The 18,406-nt window shown below is 46.7% G+C and overlaps 1 protein-coding gene across 2 annotated transcripts; it reads right to left on the bottom strand.

The window, feature by feature from the left end:
• Positions 1-1,214: 1,214 nt before the first annotated feature.
• LRRN4 (leucine rich repeat neuronal 4) lies at positions 1,215-18,084 on the bottom strand. Of its 2 annotated transcripts, none has more exons than XM_059720236.1 (5): positions 17,808-18,084; positions 13,376-14,100; positions 11,550-11,754; positions 7,453-7,590; positions 1,215-6,134 (listed from the first exon to the last, which is right to left on the bottom strand). In XM_059720236.1, exons 2-5 carry the CDS (start codon positions 14,061-14,063, stop codon positions 4,802-4,804), a joined length of 2,364 nt encoding a protein of 787 aa, XP_059576219.1. In that variant the 5' UTR covers positions 14,064-14,100; positions 17,808-18,084; the 3' UTR covers positions 1,215-4,801. The 2 variants fall into 2 exon arrangements, with proteins under 2 accessions (XP_059576219.1, XP_059576220.1); XM_059720237.1 differs by having other exon boundaries at positions 13,376-14,021.
• Between the last annotated feature and the right edge of the window lie 322 nt (positions 18,085-18,406).

The following is an 18,406-nucleotide window of genomic DNA, read 5'->3' as shown; positions in this document are numbered from 1 at the left end:
CTCTACTGCTCCAGAAGCAGGCTTCTGCTCTGCACCAAAGGTGTCTGGCTCATCCATCAATGGGATAGTTAGGCTTTTTATTGGTTGCTTTATCATTATTTGTAACTATTCTTACAGTCTCCTTGTTTAGGCAGGTCTTGATGTTATAGTTTGCCAAAATGAGTGGTGCCAAAGTGTTAGTTTTGTGTGAGAAATGTGTGTTGTGCTCAGCACTGTGTGCGTTAGCTACACAGCTTGTAAGCAAGTGGTGTTGTCCCTTTTAAGAGACACTCTTGAGCCTCTGCTCGCAACCCTGGTGCATCTGAGAAGGAGAAAGCTGAGGTGGGGCTGGGCCAAGAAGTAGGGTGGGCTACTATGCAGTAATTGCTCTACTGGCCCCTGGGTGATCAACTGGACCTGATGCCATTGATGGTGTTTCTTGGACTGAGGCCCTGCAGTAAGTGCTTTTTCTGAATTGTTTGGAGACTGCTTTTCATTGAGGCCTAGATGTAACGCCTGAACTGCTGGGGGATGGGACTTCCTCTCCAAAGTTGTCACAAAGGGAGCATACTCTTTAATTCATCTTGGGCTGCCCTTGTTGATTCCTTTTCACAGCTCCATGGTAGATGGAAGAGGCGGGGAGTAGTTATGTTCAGCTGCAGCAGAAGTGTCTGAATATGCTTCATATCCAGATGCTGAGTACCTGGCTTAAATAGGGCACCATGAGGTTACAAGCTTGCTAGCCTTGCACATGTCTTTGACTTAGCACCATGCTGGATTTTACATGCTACTCAGTGACCACATCAGAAGTGTGCTGCTCAGTTGTATCCCTCCTCATCCCACCTGTGCTGCATTGTCTGATGTGTGTGTGTAAGTTCCTTCCTATCTGTCAGATTTGCTGAGGGGCGTGCATTGCATTACCCTCTACCGACTGCCTTGTAATCATTATAATGCTATCACTAAAAAAAGATGCTGAAAGTTTTCCTCTAGCTCAGAGATGGGTACTTATCGAGGCTGGAGGGCTGCTTAATGTCTTTTGGTGAACTATTGAGGGCTACAAGGGTAGCCCCACCCCTTGGCAGGTGCCCCGCCCCCTGGTCACCAGATTGGAACCAGAAGTCCCACCCCCTAACCCCTGACTCTTGCTGCACCCCCTTGGCCCTGAAGGAACTCCTTTTGGGAGGGAGATTGCCACCTTGGAACCAGAAAAAAAATCATACACTAAAAATCAAACATTACTGTAACATAATTTTATTAAAAAAAAAAAAAATTTGTCCTGATTTACATGCGTTTGCCTAGTGTATATAGAGGTGATTGCATAATAGCTTAAAATAAAGTCTTACTCTTGTATATTGTGGGGGAGGGGGGTATGGGATTTGTATAGGTGTGGGTATGCGGGGTGGTGAGGGTGGAATTTGTGTGGGTGGGGGTGGGGTTTGTGGGTGCTGGGAGCCACATGGAGACCCGGAGCCATCCTGGCCTGGCCTGATGGCATGCAGCTTCCAACTGCAGTGCCGGGCACCGCACATGCTGGTATGGAGCCATCCCGGTCTGGTCTAAAGGCGCGTCAGCAGGCCAGGCCAGCTCCATGCCGCCACGTTCAGCTCCCAGGACTCAGTCGGAGCTGCTTGCCACCAAGGGGCTGTTCCTGCTGTGGGCCATGAGTGCTCCAAGGGCCCTCTGCCTGTTACTGCTGCTGCTAGCGGCAGAGTCTGTGCACTATGGGGAGTGGGGTGTGTGGCAAAGGGGCCCACACTCGCCTATTAACCGCATCCCCACCCACATGCACCTTCAGCCCTGTAGGCAGGAGTTCTGCTCCCCGTTTGCCAGCTGCCCTGTCATGCGCCATCATGCTTGGTGCTTTCACGTGGGGCTCCCAGCTGGAGTGCTGGCAGCCCCACAGAGGTGGAGGCACAGAGCTTGCTTAGTCTGATGGCGCACAGCCTCTGAAAGCCTGCCTCCCACTGACTTTCAGTGGGGTCGCTGCAGGACAGTAATAATTGTTTTTTGGAGGGGCCCCGCGGGCCAGATAGAATGGCCTGGAAGGCCATTTGTGGTCTGCAGGCCATATTTGCGCCCCCAGCCCCAGCTCTGGCTGCCGTGATAGAGGCCTAAATTGGCTTGTTTGGGATTTTACAGATAGTCATGAGTGGTTGTAAATCCCTCTTCAAATCTCATTTACAACCAAATCACCTGTCTCAGGTAATGGCTGATAGTTGATCTTGTTCACTTCTCTTCCCTGGCTGCTGTATCCTCTCTCTCATGTTGTTCTTCGTTATCATCATAGACCCCAATCAGACTTTTATTCTGGTATGTTGTACAAACATGTGAAACCATGATCCCTGTCCCAGTGGGGGGAAAATTAAGGCTTAAAGATTCAATGGTTGCTTTTTCAAGCACATGTTGATATACTGCCTGCTCAGTTTTTCCAGATGCCCCCCAAGGCCTTCCAGCAAAAACATGGAAGCTAGGCCTTAAAGAGGTATTATTTTTAAGGGGAGAAAATGAAATGAAATTTCTAATTTATGCTTACTTTCAATATTGGATAGAGGCACAAAAAGGCACAATATCTATGGGGTTTTTTTCCATTTGCAAGTGTTAAGGGTAAAAAACTGACTTCAGCAACTGAGTGGTATAAAAGGCATGCAAAAGTATAGGTAGTTATCAAAAGGTGCTACTAAATGTTAAATGCAACTGGAGTGGAGGGGCAGAGAATGGGATAATAAAGGGGTGAATGGAGATGGTAATGATTTTAGAGCAAAAATCCAGCAGTATCAAAAAAACTCATGAAAAGAGATGCACTTAGCACCTCAGACTCCATGTCACAGACATGACTGTCTCAATGTTGTCATTGGATAGGTGTGTTAACTTTAAAGCAAAAATCATGCTATGGTTATTTCATCATTGCTCTGCATTTTATTTCTATTAACACAGGGCATGTGATTCCCCCTCCCCCCCATATTAAAAATAACTAACAGAACATACAGGGGTGTATTGTTTTCCAACTATTTAAGTTGGTCTAATAAAAGAGATCAGATTCACCCAAAGAACCTTGTCTGCCTAACAGAACATAGACACCTGTACATTTATAGAGCACCTTTCATTCTTAAGGATCCCAAAGGTCTGCAGATTATATCTATCCAGTATCTCTGGGAAGAAGCATGAGACACGGGACCTTGAGTAACAGTAGTGAGACAAAAACATTTGACAAGGATAAATCCCTTCTCTTGTGAAAAAGATTTGGGAACTTTTCAAAGCTGAGATTTTTCCAAACTCTGTCAGGGATCTGTATGCTGGTTTCTATTAAAATGAAGGGAACTGACATCCAAATCCCTTATGTGCTTTTGAAAATCCCAGCCTGGCTTTCCATCAGGAGTGGCTAGGATCTCAGTACTTAACATTATAGTGCTTATACCCAGTAGACTGCATTAGTATTTAGCCACCTGCCTCCCAATGACTGTTTGGATCAACCCCAAGCAAATGACTATTCTGTTAAATCCTTGGATCAACTGAGGCTTCAGGCACTAATCGGTACCCAATTGGTGGGCAGTTGTGAACCACATGATAGTTTGCTTCCTTGTGCCACTGCTATTTGAAGACTGTACAATTTTCTTCCTTTTTATTATTATTCATCATATGGTAGTGCCAAGAGCCCCACTCATGGACCAGGGGTACCAATCCCTGTACAAACAACAAACAAAGGAGGCCCCTACCCCAAGGAGCTTACGCTCTAAGGTATTTGTATTTGTTAAATCTTCTTGTTTCTCACATGCACCAAACCCAGAAATGCAGCAAGAAAAACCTGCCTTCCCCACAGCTGCTCCCCGGACCTCTGTCTTCAGTGTACTTGAAAGCTGCCACACACGGTGCATCCAGAGCATCCTCACTGCCCCATTTCTGGGTCTGAGGCATGCAAATAGGGGGGGTAGGGTGAGCTTGAGCATGTGGGTCTCCCATGGACCCATTGGGGATGCTGTACAGATCTATGCATAGTGCTTAAAACTGTTCAAAATCTGGTCCCAAAAGCCAAGCAAGCACCAGAAACTGCTTTGGAATTCCCTTTAAGTGTCCAGCTGCAAGTATAGGTAAAATCTTGAACAAGTAATTTTGTATCTTATTTTTTCCACAAAAATCTGGGGATGAATGCAACAAGGTTGGATGTTGTTTCCCTTGGGCATTTACAAGGCTTGAAACAGATTCCAAAGAGTGAAATGTTATCATCTCTGTGATGAAGTCAGACAAAATGATTGTAATTGTCCATCCTAGTCTTCAGTCTGTCTCCCTCTTTGTCAAAGGTCTCTGATACCTGCAGATGAAAGGTATTCTATGGATGCTGGAGATTATTCCTATCAAGGCTTTTTTTTTTCTGGGCACTTCAATGCCATCTTAGACTAGGTTAAATAAGCACCCACTTCAAAGAACCATAGGACTGTGCATCTACCTCCTAGGCTACTCTAATTGCTGCCCCCCACCACATACACTTTGTTTTAAAATCACTGCTGGGCTTTCAGGACCCAGGCGAATAATTACACATGACTACAGAATAAGAAACCACTTAAAACACAGCTGCTGTTTGGAAATGGAAGAAAAGTGGAGACCTGGTAAACAACAGGCTAGGTGGGGGCCTCTCACAACAAAGCTAAAGCATTCAGATCCACTTAATGTCCCTGGTCTGGTTCCACTGCCAGTGGCCTTACAGCAGGGGTAAAATCTGCCCTATGAGAAAAAATAAAATAAACCCCAGGGGGCAATTGGATACCAATTAGAGATGTGCTGTTATAAGGTATTTTACTACAAAAGTTGTTAACAAAAGGGCTTGGGGCTAATTGTATGTTTGCAGTTTCAAGGGGTAATCAAATGCTGGGTTTTTGTAGGAGACGAGGTGTGTGCCATATTGCTCAGCTTGAGGCTTTTTGCATTTCTTACAGAGGCATGCAGACAGTATGATGGTGGTAAGGAGGAAGAGCCCGCTTGTTGCAGACAAGGCAGCCAGGATGGTTTTGTAACTGGGTTTTGTTTTAAATTGGGTGCATGGATTGCTTAAGACCCTCTCTCTCTGGCTGGCTCCTGCTTTGTTCAAAGCAATCACACAGACCTGGTAGGTGGTGTCTGGTGACAGCTTATACAATGTGTGCTGCCTGGCAGTGGTGTAAATCTCATCGAAGGATGTCTGGCCTTCCTCACTGCCTTCAGCATGGAATACTAGCTGGTAGCTATTCACGACTGAATTTGGAGCACACCAGTGGATCAGGGCTGAGGTGTCTGTAATTTCAGACACCTCTCTGAGCCTTGGGGAATCAGGGACAGTGTCTTCTCCAGACACTCCAGGACACAGACATGGAGACAAGGTTTGAAGTTCAGAGCATGGTTTCTGCAGGTGTTTGCAAGGATTGTAGTCACAAGGGACATGTCTTGGTTGAGTTGTGGCCTCCTCTTCTTCATATTCATAGTCCTCTACATAGTGTATTGGTATTCCAGTTTGCGTAGGATCTGGGTTAGATTTTGCCTTGAAAGAGCCTTGCTGCAGTTGGTCTGTTGGAGATGTGTTTATGGTGTCCTGTGGAGTTAAGGAGTATTTTGAAAGTTCACTGAGCATCATTGGAGAGTCTGTAACGCTCACATCAGTAGAAGGGTCATTAGTAAATTGATGAAGTTTTCCCTCGTAGTGGAAAAGGTTAATGGCGATTGTGGTATTTTCCTTCGATTGATCTGTTTGAGTTGTAATCACGGTGTTGTGCTCCATAAAGGAATTACTAGAAAGCTCCTCCAGGATGTCTGAAGAGGTAGCTTCCGGTGTTACAGTAGAAGGACTGTCAACAGATTTGGAAAATGCTTCCTCCTTGTAAAGAGGGTGGATACCCTGTGTGGGCTTCTCCTTTATTAGCTCCATCCCTGTCACACTAACTGTGCTTTGTGAGACAATGGCATCACTCACCACGTCTAAGGAGACCAGAGCTGGGTCTGTCAGCATTGCTGCACTGGTAGGGTTATTAATAGTGACGTGGGATGGGCTGTCTTTGTGAAAAGGAGTTACTGACTCTGGGAGCGTGTCATTTCTCCTCGACTGGCACTCTTCATAGAGCAATAACAGTGAAAGAGATGATGACGTCGTATCTCTGTCTCTTGGGGCTGTGTTGCAAGTTGTATTTGCTCTCCTAGGAGATGAAACAAATCAGTAAGAAGACATAATAGTTATTGGAAGGCACTGCCAACCCCTCTAACTCCTCCCCATTAATGAGCTGCTAATACAGAGGCGGGCAGTTATTTTGGCTGAAGGGCCACTTATGTTTTGGTGACTCATCAAGGGCCACATCCTTCTCTCTCTCTCTTCTCCTCTCCCTTCTCTCTCTGTCTCTCTCTCCCCCTCCCTCCCCGCTTCCATAACCCAGCCAGAACTGTAGTTTGCCAGGAGCCTTGATGCTCAGCTGTGGATCCAGATGTGGACTTCCACCGCGGCAGGCAGGTGATGGCATCAGCTGTGGCCGCAGCCAGCAGGTTCTGGATCAGGGCTCCTGGATCAGGGCTCCGGGCAGGAGCTTCTGTCTGTGCTGGGAGGGCAGTGGCATTAGCTGTGGACACTGCCAGCATGTTCTGCATCAGGGCTCCTGAATCTGGCAGCAGCTCCCACAGCTGACACCACTGCCTACCCAGCATTGTGGAACCCCTTCCTAGGTCCGCAGCTGATGCTGCTGGGCAGACCAGTCAAATCTGTTGGCTGGCCAGATCCAGCCTGTAGGGTATTTTTTTGCCTACCCCTTTGCTAATATCATTCAGACCCCTGCTTTCTCCCTGAGAAGTATGAAATCTAGGCCCAGAGCCAGGCAAATTCTTGATAATACTTTTGTATTTTCAGGGTGATTTCCCTCATCTTGTCAACTTGGCTGCCTCCTTTTTTTGCAAGGTGCAGCAAGTATCCCATGACTGGGAGGCTATCCGCCTCATGTGGTGGCACTGTAAATACAGATTTTCAAAGGATCAGTCTCCCCAGCTAAAATGAATAATCCCACATTCAAGATAGCAGTGAGGGGCACCATTGAGTGCTGTGTAATTTGTTCCATGGTATTCTTAGCCATTGCTGGCTGAAGAGCTGCAGACTTGACTGCTGATCTCCTGTTTGGCAGGACACAGCACCTTTCAGGTTGCTGATCTAGATCATATTTTATTTGCACTAACAGAAAAAAAATGACTAAGTGTGGAGGCAGAGAATAAATTATCTAGGTCCTAAAGTGGAATCTGTAGGTGACATCATTTTCCAGTTTTGCTTCTGTTAATAGGGCATTGTTGCTTTCAGATATAATTAGCCCAAATTTTGTTGCATTCTTGGAGAAGGGTAAGTACAGACGAGGAATATGGATAATATGGACAGGAAAGCAATCTTGTCTGTGAATAGTTTGCAGCAAAAAATCTCAATAAAAAGGCCAGGGCTGTATCTATTTGAATGCACACAGCATGCAGGTGTATAAGGTGCTTTACCTTTCCAGAACAATTCTTGCGGGATCAGAGAGCAGCCATGAAAGCTTACAGTTGCACTGTAGAGGATTTCCAGACAGGTTGATGACAACGCTCTCTGATGAACTGGTATTCCAGGGATCAAAAGAACTCAGGTTACAGCTAGGAGTTGATAAACAAGATCATAATTAACCCATGTTGGCTAGGGTCCAAGGGCTGGACTGTATTAACAACTCTGTGCAACATGAGAGGGCCTGCAGCCTTCTCTGTTCCCTGAGGGGATAGTAATCTTCTATCAACCCACTGCACTAGCAGATTACTAATCCCTTCCCCCTGCTCTGATGAAACCCAGGCTTGTACCTCGATATCAGCCTGATGCTATTTATCCCAGCTATGATTCACTCCCTGCAGCAGCATGAAGTTATTCATAACAAGAATGCATTTGGGATTGCAGCTGGAAAGGAAAAGGCCTCCACTCTTGAGAGGTCTGCTCCATTCAATTTAGGGTTGCCAACCCTCCCGGATTGACTGGGAGACTACTAGAATCGGCATCGATCTCCTGGTGACTACTGAAAGCAATCCAGGAGACTGATATTGTGAATGGGTTGAACAGTACAATTAAGGACAGTACATCATGTTGGGGGGAAAAAAAATTTGGAATTGCTTCAGTCAGAGTTGGTAACCCTAATTAAACTGTGTTTTATTCTTCTAACACTTGGATTCATGCCTGCTTCTACAGCTTCTTCCACCCCGTTCATGATGTAGTCGCCCAATCCTTTCATCTCCTTGTGTTTGAAATTGCAGTGTAATTTTTGCATTCCTTGTATCCTTTCTCTCATTGGTATTCTCACAAATGCAGTGTTGGCAATTCTCATGATACTTGGTATCCTTCCCAAAGGCCCAGCATCCAAAGTCAGGTGATTATAGGTACAGGCGCATCCAGCGGGGTGCAGTGGTGCAGTCTCACTCTCTCCTTTACTCCTGCTCTATCCAAAGTTTAAAACCAACTGCCTGGCAGTGGAAGTGGCATTTCCTTTCAGGCAGCAGTGAGAGAGTGACTTGTCTTCATGGCTCATTATAATCTACCACAGGTCTTAACATCTCTCCCTCCTCTTCTAATGGTCTTGATGTTCTTCAATTCTGCTGCCCTCTGGCTCCTCCTGATAATGGAGCTCCTGTTTCACAGCCCTGAAGACTGTTTTTCCCTAGCTAAAAACATTTACTCAGGTGTGAAAACATCATCTCAGGTGTGGAAATAATTTTCAGTCAACATGCTCAAGAAGGCTAGATATTGTTTTATGAATCTGAACAAAACAGGGATTTAATTCTAATGACCACAGGACTAAAGAAACGACATCTTTTGATTATTTTTTGCCTAATTTGTTATGGGTTTTTTTTAATACGTAACGTATGATATAGCAAGGTAATGCACTTTCCAAGAAAGTTATGTTTGTTTTTGTTTCAATCTTAACTGGAATAATATAGCCCTAGGGCCCTAGCATATTAGCAAGCTTCTAGTTTCTTTTTATCTGGAGAAAAATGTGTATTGTGTTGCATATGATGATGCAGCTCACCATCTGCATCCCCCTGTTCAACATCTCAGATTTGCCTATGATTATAGGAGAATCTCAGTTTAATTTACAAGAACAGGTGAGGTTTTCAGAAAGGTTTTCAAGAAATGCTTGAAAATGCAATTCAAGTCCATCCTAAATGTTCAGAAGCCCGTAGCAAAGAAAAAGCACCTACAGTGCATTTTTTAAATCTCATGATTTCCAAGTCAGTTCCATTTTTAAGCACAATTCATGATTTTTGAAAGCTTGGGGTTGACACCGTGGCCGATACCACCACATCTTTATGGGCCTGATGTGTCTAGTGCCCTTTCCTTCTCAGGTAGAGCATCAGATCTGTGAGGCAGGGGGTTTGCACATGTTCTGTAAGATACTGTGTCAGTTCTGTTCCCAAGTGCAGCAGTGTGTCCAAGAGCAGCACCTGGTCTTCCCTGTGCTCACAGCTTGTATTCTGTCCTTCTTTCATACAACCAGTGCCCAGGGTTGGTCCCCCCAGCTTTGTTTTCTGCAAGACTCATAATCTGTGCTGATATCTTAGATGATTTTCCTCAATATCCCCCAATCCTTTTATTAATCAGCACTGACTGCTTTCTTTGCAATGTAGTCTCTATTTTGGCAAATTGCCTTCAGGCTTATAGCTTTGTCTCCAGTAATTATTAATTGCTGTGTAACCAGTTGGGTAAGTGGAGCAAAATGTATTTTCAGTGTGGCTCGCTTCTGGCAAAGAATCAAAAAATTCCTTTCAATGTTAGATTAACAAGGAACTCTATTATCCCCAAATCTCTGTATCTCTCAGCCTCACTGCCATATATATAACCTTCCACCATGCATAGAAGGTACATCCCTAAGGCCCTGCTGCTACTTCAGTGAAGTAGTTGTACTTCAGAAGTTAGTACCAGGTTCTGCTATAACATTGGGGCCACTAGGGACACTGGCAATGAGTTATTTAAATTAGTGTGGTCTAGTGCAAGGGTTGGCAACCTATGGTCAACAGGCCAGGCCCGGCCTGTGGGACCATTGGACTTGGCTTGTGGAGCTGGTGGGGGCTTTGCCCATAGGACAACTGGGCACCAGGGAGAAGGAGCCAGTGGGGAGGAGCAGTGATAGCAGCCAGGTCCTAGGTCTGGCCCTCCTTGGACCTGAGTTGGGTCATTTCAGCACACCGCTAGAAAACTTTACTGACAGCTGGTTTAGTACATTAGAGGGTGGATGCAGGACTGGGCACCAGGAAGCCTCCCCATTTTCCATGGTGATTCTGCTACTGACCTGCTGTGTGACCTGGGCAAGCCACAGTGTTGCTAATTCTCATGGTTTTGTCTCTCAATAGTTTTTTCTTAAATTCCCAGATCCCAGAGTCAAGTGATGATATCAGAATCTTAGCTCCCATTAAGGTAACAGTTTCTAGCCTTTACAGTTGAATAGAAGAGCGTAGAATAACTACCCAATATGAACCATAAAAAGTCTCAGAAAGTAGATGGCACAAGGAGAATGTCCCCTTTCTTGTAGCAACTCATTGATTTTTAAACCTCTCTTGCAGTCAGTGGATTTTGCATGCAGATATTTCAAGCTCCTGTTTTAAGCATGTCTTAGTGTTGTCCCCCAGGAACATTACTGACACAACCCTTGAAACTGAAGTCAGGGGAGTTGTATGTAGTAGCACAAAATTTGGCCCCATAAACCTCCAGTCGAGCAGCCTCCGAATGGCTAGTGAAAGCATTAAAACCTGGCATAAGAGGCTAAAAAATCCAAGGGGAGGATGTGTGAGAGGTCAGGTGTTTTTCAAGATGGGAGTGATTAAGAGGCAGGTCATTAATGCTTAACCAGATTCTCCTCTTGTTTATAGTTCAGCATCTCTGCTGAAGTTAATCCAGGATTCAGCGGAATAAGCTTTTCTAATGTGTGGATCCACTCAGAGACAGAAGCTGTACAGGAATCACAATACATTTATGCATGCCAATGATCGCAGCATGCTCCTAAACTAAACTTAGGGCATCACTGTACCATGATACAGTTTTTGGCTCATAGCATTCATGGGAACCAGGTTCTCTGTTTCTCCCACTATCCAATGGGTGTAGCAAAGAAGCTAGTTGTCTCCTTGATCCTAGGGCCAGTTTTATAGCAGCCTTATAGCTGCTCTAATCTGGAGCAGCTGAATATGGCTCCTAGGCAGTTGTCTGACAGCCAAGAGTCTTGGAAGTGCAGTGCACTCCAGCTGCACTTCCCCAGCAGGCCCCTATCATACCAAAAGCTGCAGTCCATAAATAGATACTGTACCACTCTCCCTTAGCAAGGAACTCTCCCCACACTGGGGAGATTTGTCATCTTTCTGGTGCCTTTAAGGACAGAGTCTCTACCCCCCAGAATGGGAAATAGTTCAGCTGCATCAGCTGAATTTGCCCCATGCTTCAGAGCTTGAAATGGCTCTGAAAAGGGTGGGAAATCCCTTCTGTGTGCGCGATAACAGGCTGGAAGGGGTCCTACATTCAGGGCTACAACACTCTCAGCAAGCAGGAATAATTATATACATGTGAGCAAAGAGAAAAAAAAACGTACTTTTGGAATATGAGGAACCTCAGGTGTGGAGCATCTTCAAATATCTTTGTCCTCACTGAACTCAGCATGTGGGAGTCCTGGCAGTTCAATTCTCTCAGCCTTGGCATAGACTTGAAGAGTTCTGTATCAAGGCTTCTCAACCGGGCCATCCTGGTAAGATGGAGGGAGCTAAGGTTGGGCAGGTCTTGGGTCCATTCCTGTTGTACTGAAGCAGAGAAGAGATTTTTAACTGGTAAGTGAATGGAGGATGGTCCTGGATTTCTGACTTGTCAAGAAGTAGTGGGCACTGGGTGGAGTTTCACTGACAAACAAATATTCCTGAGGGTTATTTCCCAAGTAGTCAAGGAGAACATGCACTCTCACTGCATGGAGAGCTGGACATATTTATTAGGAATGTGGCTGTACTCTCAAGTAAGGAACTGCTGGGTATGATTGTAGATTTACAGCACTGCAAATCTTTGTAATACTTCCTTGATCTTCTGCAGCTCCTTTGTCAGAGTCCTTAACAAATGGTTCACAAAGCACTGAGTGAGGAATTATTATACCCATTTTATTTCATGAACTATGATAAGAGTCCAGGAGAGAAAGAGGAAAGATTGTCCTAGAGAAGAGGGACAGCCCTGCAGTTCAGGGAGCAGACTGGGATTCAGGCAAGGTCATTTAATCTCTGCATGCCTCAGTTCCCCATTTATAAAATGGGGTGAAGTCTTCCCTTTGTTCTACCTTGTCTCTCTAGACTGTCACATCTTTGGAGCAGGGGCTGTCTCTCCCCATGTAGATACACAGTGCCTAACACTGTGAGGCCTTGGGCTGTAGGAATTGTGGAAGGAAAGGCTAATTCCAGAAATATGACTGAAAAACCAGAGGCTGGCTTTCACAGTCTGGCTGGGAAGAGAGGAATCAAAGATAAATCCAAGGCTGAGAGCTGGCTGATAGGAGAGGATAACACTATTGCCCACAGGCTGGGACAGATCCAAGGGGGTGTGCTGGTGCACTTGCATCCCTTTTGATTGCTGCTCCACCCAAAATTTAAAACCAACTGCCTGGCAGTGGCAGCAGCGTTTCTAGTCAGACAGTGCTGAGGAGTCCCTTGACTTCATGGCTCATTCTCATCTACCTGATCCTTTCTAAACTCTTCAGTCCACAGGTGTTAACAACCCTCTCCTTTTTAATGGCCTTGATGTCCCACCAATCCAGCTAGCCTTTGCTCTGCAGTTCTGCTGTCTGTAGCTGCTCCTGGTAATTGAGCTCCTATGTCACAGCCCTGCAGATTGTTCTTAAGTCATTCTAATGAAGTTATGTGTTTGTGTCTCAACTTTAAACTGAATAATATAGCCCTAAACCCCTAGCATATTAGTAAACTTCTAGTTTCTTTTCACTTGGAGAAAATGTGTTGTGTTATATGGGATGATGCACTGCACCATCTGCACCCCCCTTTTCAGAATCCTAGATCCACCCATGTCCATGGGGATGGGGAGAGAGGTTATGAGGAGGGATGTGAAATTCTCTTGTGGCCACATTCAGTTGCTAGGTTTGCACTTCAGCTATTCCTCTAGATTCCCCTCTGAAGGGGAAACCTTTGAGCCTTCTGAAAGGTTGTCTATACTAGGGAATTTATAACAACCGGGGAGCATGTGAGGTCCCTCCCAGGTCTGATCAGGAGTGGAGACATGCCCCAGCAGCTCCAACTAGCCAGCAGCAGCAGCTCCTGCCTTTGCTTCTGGAAATTGCCAGTTCTACTCCTGGCATCAACCAAGCTGTCCACCATCTAAAACAAGGCCAAGCTTGACCAGGCCCCATGTTTACCACAAATATTTAAGACTTACATTTTTCCAGAGAGGTCCCACTCAGATCAAGCACATGGATGGTATTGTCTGACCTTCTGCTGGTGTCCCCTGGTAGCATCCTCATGGCAAAGGCGGACTCTCTAATCCCTCCACCAGTGTCTTGCCCTAGCAGAGTGGCAGACAAGTTCAGGAACTGGAGTTGTGGGTAACAGGAGAAAGCCAGTGGCTTGATTTGAGTGATGGGGTTTCCAGCCAGTGATAGCCACTTTAGGTTTGGCAGATAAGAGCCCTGGCATGAAGGCACAGATGACAACTTATTCAAACTTAGGTCCAGGAATCGGAGACTGCTGAGGGCTTCACTTCCCCATATGACTTCTTCGATGTTGTTCTGCCTCAGAGAGAGGATACGCAGATTTGGCAAGTTCATTATCTCTGTGCCATTCAGCATGCTCAGGACGTTGGTGCTGAGGTCTAGGGTTTCCACCACCTCAGGCAAGCAGGCAGGAAAGGAGCTCAAGCTGTGGTTGGTCAGATGCAAGATGGTCCATGTGTTGTTCTTCATATCCTCGCAAGACATGCTACTAAGATTTACGTTCTTCCATGAGCTTTCCTCGGCCAGTAGGAAAACATTCATAAAATCTCCCAGTGTCAGAGATTCTGCTCTTTTTGTGGGGCCGGATGCCACCTTCAAAACCAGCAGAGAGAGGGTGAGCAGGAGAGAAAACATCCTTCTGCTTCAATGTGGCTCAATTAAAACACAAAATCTGGTTTTCCAGGGAAGGGAAAGAAAAACAGCAATGCTGAGAAATAAATTAAAATCCCTCCAGGCTGTCACAAGCTATTTTAAACTGATAAGCATTTGCCTCTTGCATCAAGCTGGGGGAAGTGATAATTAGCACCTCTGTTGTAATTAAAGCTAAGCAAAGACGAGTCCTGTGGGGTGGAATTTTCATGTGATCCTTTTTTTAACAGTGCATAAAAACCTTTTGTCCTAAAGGCAAAAAAGTATCACAAGTTTTACAGGTACAGCACTATCTTCTTTACCTAGTGCAGTGCAGTAGCAAGGAGGGGCGGGTGGGGTGACTGCCCCGGGCACGAAAGCAAAGGGGCGCCAACAGGTGCTGCCTAGCCGGGGCAGGGCACACGATGTAGCCACAAGCAGTTCGTTTGGGGGGACGAGGGGAGGGTGGCTCCCACCGCTGAATGCACTCTTGGAAAAACACTGCAGGGAGGGGCATGTGCCCCCTGGATCTGTGCATGGGGCAACAGTGGATGACTGCTGCTGCAGGTTTTCTCCCAGGCATCAAACTTCCTTGCCATGGCACTGACCTAGTGTATGCCCAAAGCTGAATCTGTGAGGGGAAAGCAGCAGCCAATTTTGATGGCCAGCTCTTTGGAGCAGGGACCATGACTTGTTCCATATTTATAGCGCGCCTAGCATTGTGGAGTCCTTGCCTGGGAGGAAGACTCCTCAGCACAACCATAATGCAATTAATACTAGTCACAAGGACAGGTCTGCAGTAAACTATCCTAATAATTTTGCTCAAAGCAAGGTCACATCACTGGTCTCATGTAACATTCAGTTACAGCTTTAATCTCGACACAGAGCAAACAGGGACTCATCTCTAGGTGACCCCAGTGCAAGGTAACAAATATGTTTGCTTCACTGAGGCTTGCTCTGTAAGAAGCAGTGGCCAGGCTGTGGGGAGCTAGGGCTTGGAAGGCCACTGGCTCCTTATTGGGTTAAAAAAGAAAGCTCTTAATGGGGCTTTTTCAGCAACGCTAAAGTGATTTAAGAGCACCGATTCCAGCAATGTTCAATGTGGCTTGTGGGTAAAAGTACCTGCTACCTTGTCTGCCCTAGAAAGACCTTGCTGGTAAGGCCTGAAGTAGAGAGACAGCTTATATCAGCAGAAGCATTTGGAACAAACTGAGCTACCCTGGCAAAAGGACCCTTTTGTATAACTACACTGCACTAGGGCTCTTGCTAGTGCAGTTACATAGATGAGGGCTGTGTGTTTTTTCACACCAGCACAGCTTTGCTGGCACAACTTTTAAGTGTGAATCAGACCAAGTCCCATTGAAAGTCAGGCTCCTAAAGCCCAGTCCAGACTTAATTGAAAAACAGTGAATGCAAAAGGTGGGTGGGTCCTCCTCCTCCTTGTGGCTTTTTTGTGACTCAGTCTTACAGGGGAGACGATGCAGGTTCCCGAAGTAGATGCATTCATGGATTTTCAGGAATTCTAGCAGGGAGGGGACAGAACTGCACTCAGAGCTATACCAGCAAAAGTTTGGAGCATAGACATGGCCTACATTGCTTAGGTGTTTCTGGATCACTCCCGTCACTGCTTCTACCCCTTTGGCTTTTATACTGATGTCCTTTTGCCCAGCAGTGCCAGGTTTGGAGCCTTTCAGCAGGCAAGGGTCCTGCTGATACAAAACTATTACAGAGCATCCACGAGCCCACATGGCTCTGAATCAGAACAGCCAAAACTCAGGCGAGACCCTTTCTTCCTACAGAAACCTCAGCACACAGTCCCCAGCACCTGTTCCCTAGAAGCTATGCATTAGAGTCATTCATTGCTTTCACTTTAGCTGCCTCTTATCTCTATTTGAGATGTTTTCCTTAAAAATTCCCAGCTCAAAAATGTTTTCTTAGGGTCCCTATGGTTTAGCTCCTCACTAGTCTCCTGTGAGACACACAGTGCTTACTCCAGACAAAACTACAGCCTGGGGGTGGCTCCTTCAGGCCAGGACAAAATAATAGGGAATTTTGTGCTGAGCCTTTGTGTGGGAGAGAAGGATGACTTACTGAACTGACATCACAACTGACCCCTGGGCACCGCTCCTCCCTCCTCCAAGCACTGTCCTCCTGGAGTGCTTTCAGAGCAATAGACAGCTTTCCTCCAGCCTTCCTCTCCCACATTCTGGTCTCGGCACTTCTCCTCAGGGTTTTTCCTGGCAGGGCCTCATCCGAGAGTGCTCTCAGTGCACACAAATGTCAGTGGGTCACTCTGCACCTCCGAGGAGATGATCAACTCCCTGCGGGAGCTGGCTCCGGACTTGCCTCTCCAGTTAAATGAAACCATTCGCTTTCCCTGTCTCGCTCTACAGTGACTGTCCAGGACGGACCTGGATGCATGTAACTCTCTCCTTTCTCCCAACAGTGACTTCTAAATGTAACGCACCCCCTTTTCCCTTGCTGTGGCTGTCAGACTGTTTAATGCAGTGCAGGTGTCCATTCAACCAGTGTGGCCTCCAGAGCAAGCATTACTGGATTGTGCATAAACCTAGCCCATTCAGGCAGGCAGGCACCCTTCCCCTGGAAGAGAGGCACAAACCACTAGCTGCACCTGTGTGTGGAGATAGCCATTTACTTTGCCTACCCCCCCATAGCGTCTGCCTGCCTCATAGCTGTGAAGGGTACTCGGGTTGTAGCCATCTTGGTCTAAATTAATATGAAATATGAATTTTAATTTCTACCTAGGAGAACTTTTATAATCCTTGCAATCTCCTCTGCCTGATGAAGCATGCTTGTGCCTAAAAGCATGCAAATAAAGATTTATTTTTTTGCAAATATCTAGCTGGTCTAATACAAGATGTCACCTTTGCCACAAGTTTTGATTCCTCATACCTGTGAATGTATTCAACACTGCTGGGAGGGAGGGCAATGTTCCTGTCTCCATGTTAGGGCATCTAAGCACCCAAGCCCATGGATCCCAAGTGGGTGTTTTGGAAAATCCCATCAGGCACTTCTTAAATTCTGGCCCAAGGTGGCTTGTCCCAGGTCACACAGGAAGTCTGTGTCAGGACAAAGAACTGAACTGGGTCTCCCAAGCCCTTGGCTGGTGTCTTAGTCATGGTCCTTTGTGAGGCAGCACAATGCTGAGCCCCAACCCCAAACGCCTCAGCAATGAGGTAATTCTGTGCATGGTTTGGGTTCAGTGTGCTCCCCCAGTGCTGCTCTGGTGATTATTTCCATTGCCTTAATCATGCCCAGCATTTTCCTGAACAACAAAGAGATCAGGGGCCTTGACTCTTAACTGCTCCCTCTCTCCCAGGGGATGAGACAGGGGAGTGGGGAGGGAAGTTGTCTTCAACAACCCTTGTGCTCCCCCCACCGGGGGCAAAGCCTACCCCTCAACACGCGAGAGCAGCCCTGGGGCCCTTTGCCATTGCACTGGTCCCCAGGGAGCAGGGACCCTGCAAGACAGGGAGATGGCTATAGACAGACATGTCAGTGCCATGCAGGGCTGGATACAGGCATGGGCAAACAGGGCAGCCACCCAGGGCCTGGACAGAAAGGGGGCCCAAAAATGGTGAAAATTATAATAATTATTATTATCACTATAGCTGGCGAAGGGGGCCCAATACTAAAAGTTTGCCTGGAGCTGCCAGGAGTCTAGGTATAGTGCTGGTGCCAGGGCCAGTCCCAGCCACTCACCCCTGCATGGCACCCACTTGCACCTACCTGTCCTGGAGTGCTGACGCCGTGTGTCTCCTGTCTGATTGCCTTGTGCTTGCTTTATACACTCCGGTGACTCAGCTGGGGGCTCTGAAGTGCCTTGGTTTGACTTCTTCCCAGCTTCCCCCACAGCTCTCTTGCCCAGTGCTAGGGATGAGTGCGTTCCAGTCCCACTCCCCTGCATGCCAGCTTCCCCACCCTCCCTCCTTCCCTCCGGGGGTGGGGGGCTGCGCTTAGTCTATGCTTTCAGCTCTCTCACCCTTAATAGGAGCAGGGTTCCCACCATCACCCCCCCTCCTCACACAGGACATGTTCCTCCTCCCCTGCTCTGAGGGGAGGAGGGAAGGAGAAAGATCAACATCTCTGTTCCCAGCTCCCACTTCTCCCACCCACCCTGGAGGGAGATTATTACAGAAGGGTTCAAGCTGACGCTTGTCTGCTGATACCAGCCCTGATATTTCCTAAGCGGCTGATAAAGTCACCACTTGTTTACATTTCTCAGGAAAAGTCTGAAGACACAAGTGCAAATCCTGGAGGCGTTTGCTTGAGACAAGTGGCTTTTAATAGCAGCCTTACCTGTAAAGGGGCCCCAGCAGATGTGGGAA

The sequence above is a fragment of the Alligator mississippiensis genome, chromosome 1, assembly GCF_030867095.1.
Source record: "Alligator mississippiensis isolate rAllMis1 chromosome 1, rAllMis1, whole genome shotgun sequence".
NCBI classification, from domain to species: Eukaryota; Metazoa; Chordata; order Crocodylia; family Alligatoridae; genus Alligator; species Alligator mississippiensis.
Note: the sequence above shows the minus strand (reverse complement) of the source record. Positions and strands in the feature narration are given on the sequence as shown.

Coding starts and splice junctions, on each gene's coding strand:
- LRRN4 (XM_059720236.1), bottom strand. CDS start 14,063: ATGTTTTCTCTCCTGCTCACCCTCTCTCTGCTGGTTTTGAAGGTGGCA. Junction 7,591..11,549: donor AGGTTCCTCATATTCCAAAA/GTACGTTTTTTT, acceptor ATCAACTCCTAG/CTGTAACCTGAGTTCTTTTG. Junction 6,135..7,452: donor GCAAGAATTGTTCTGGAAAG/GTAAAGCACCTT, acceptor TTCATCTCCTAG/GAGAGCAAATACAACTTGCA.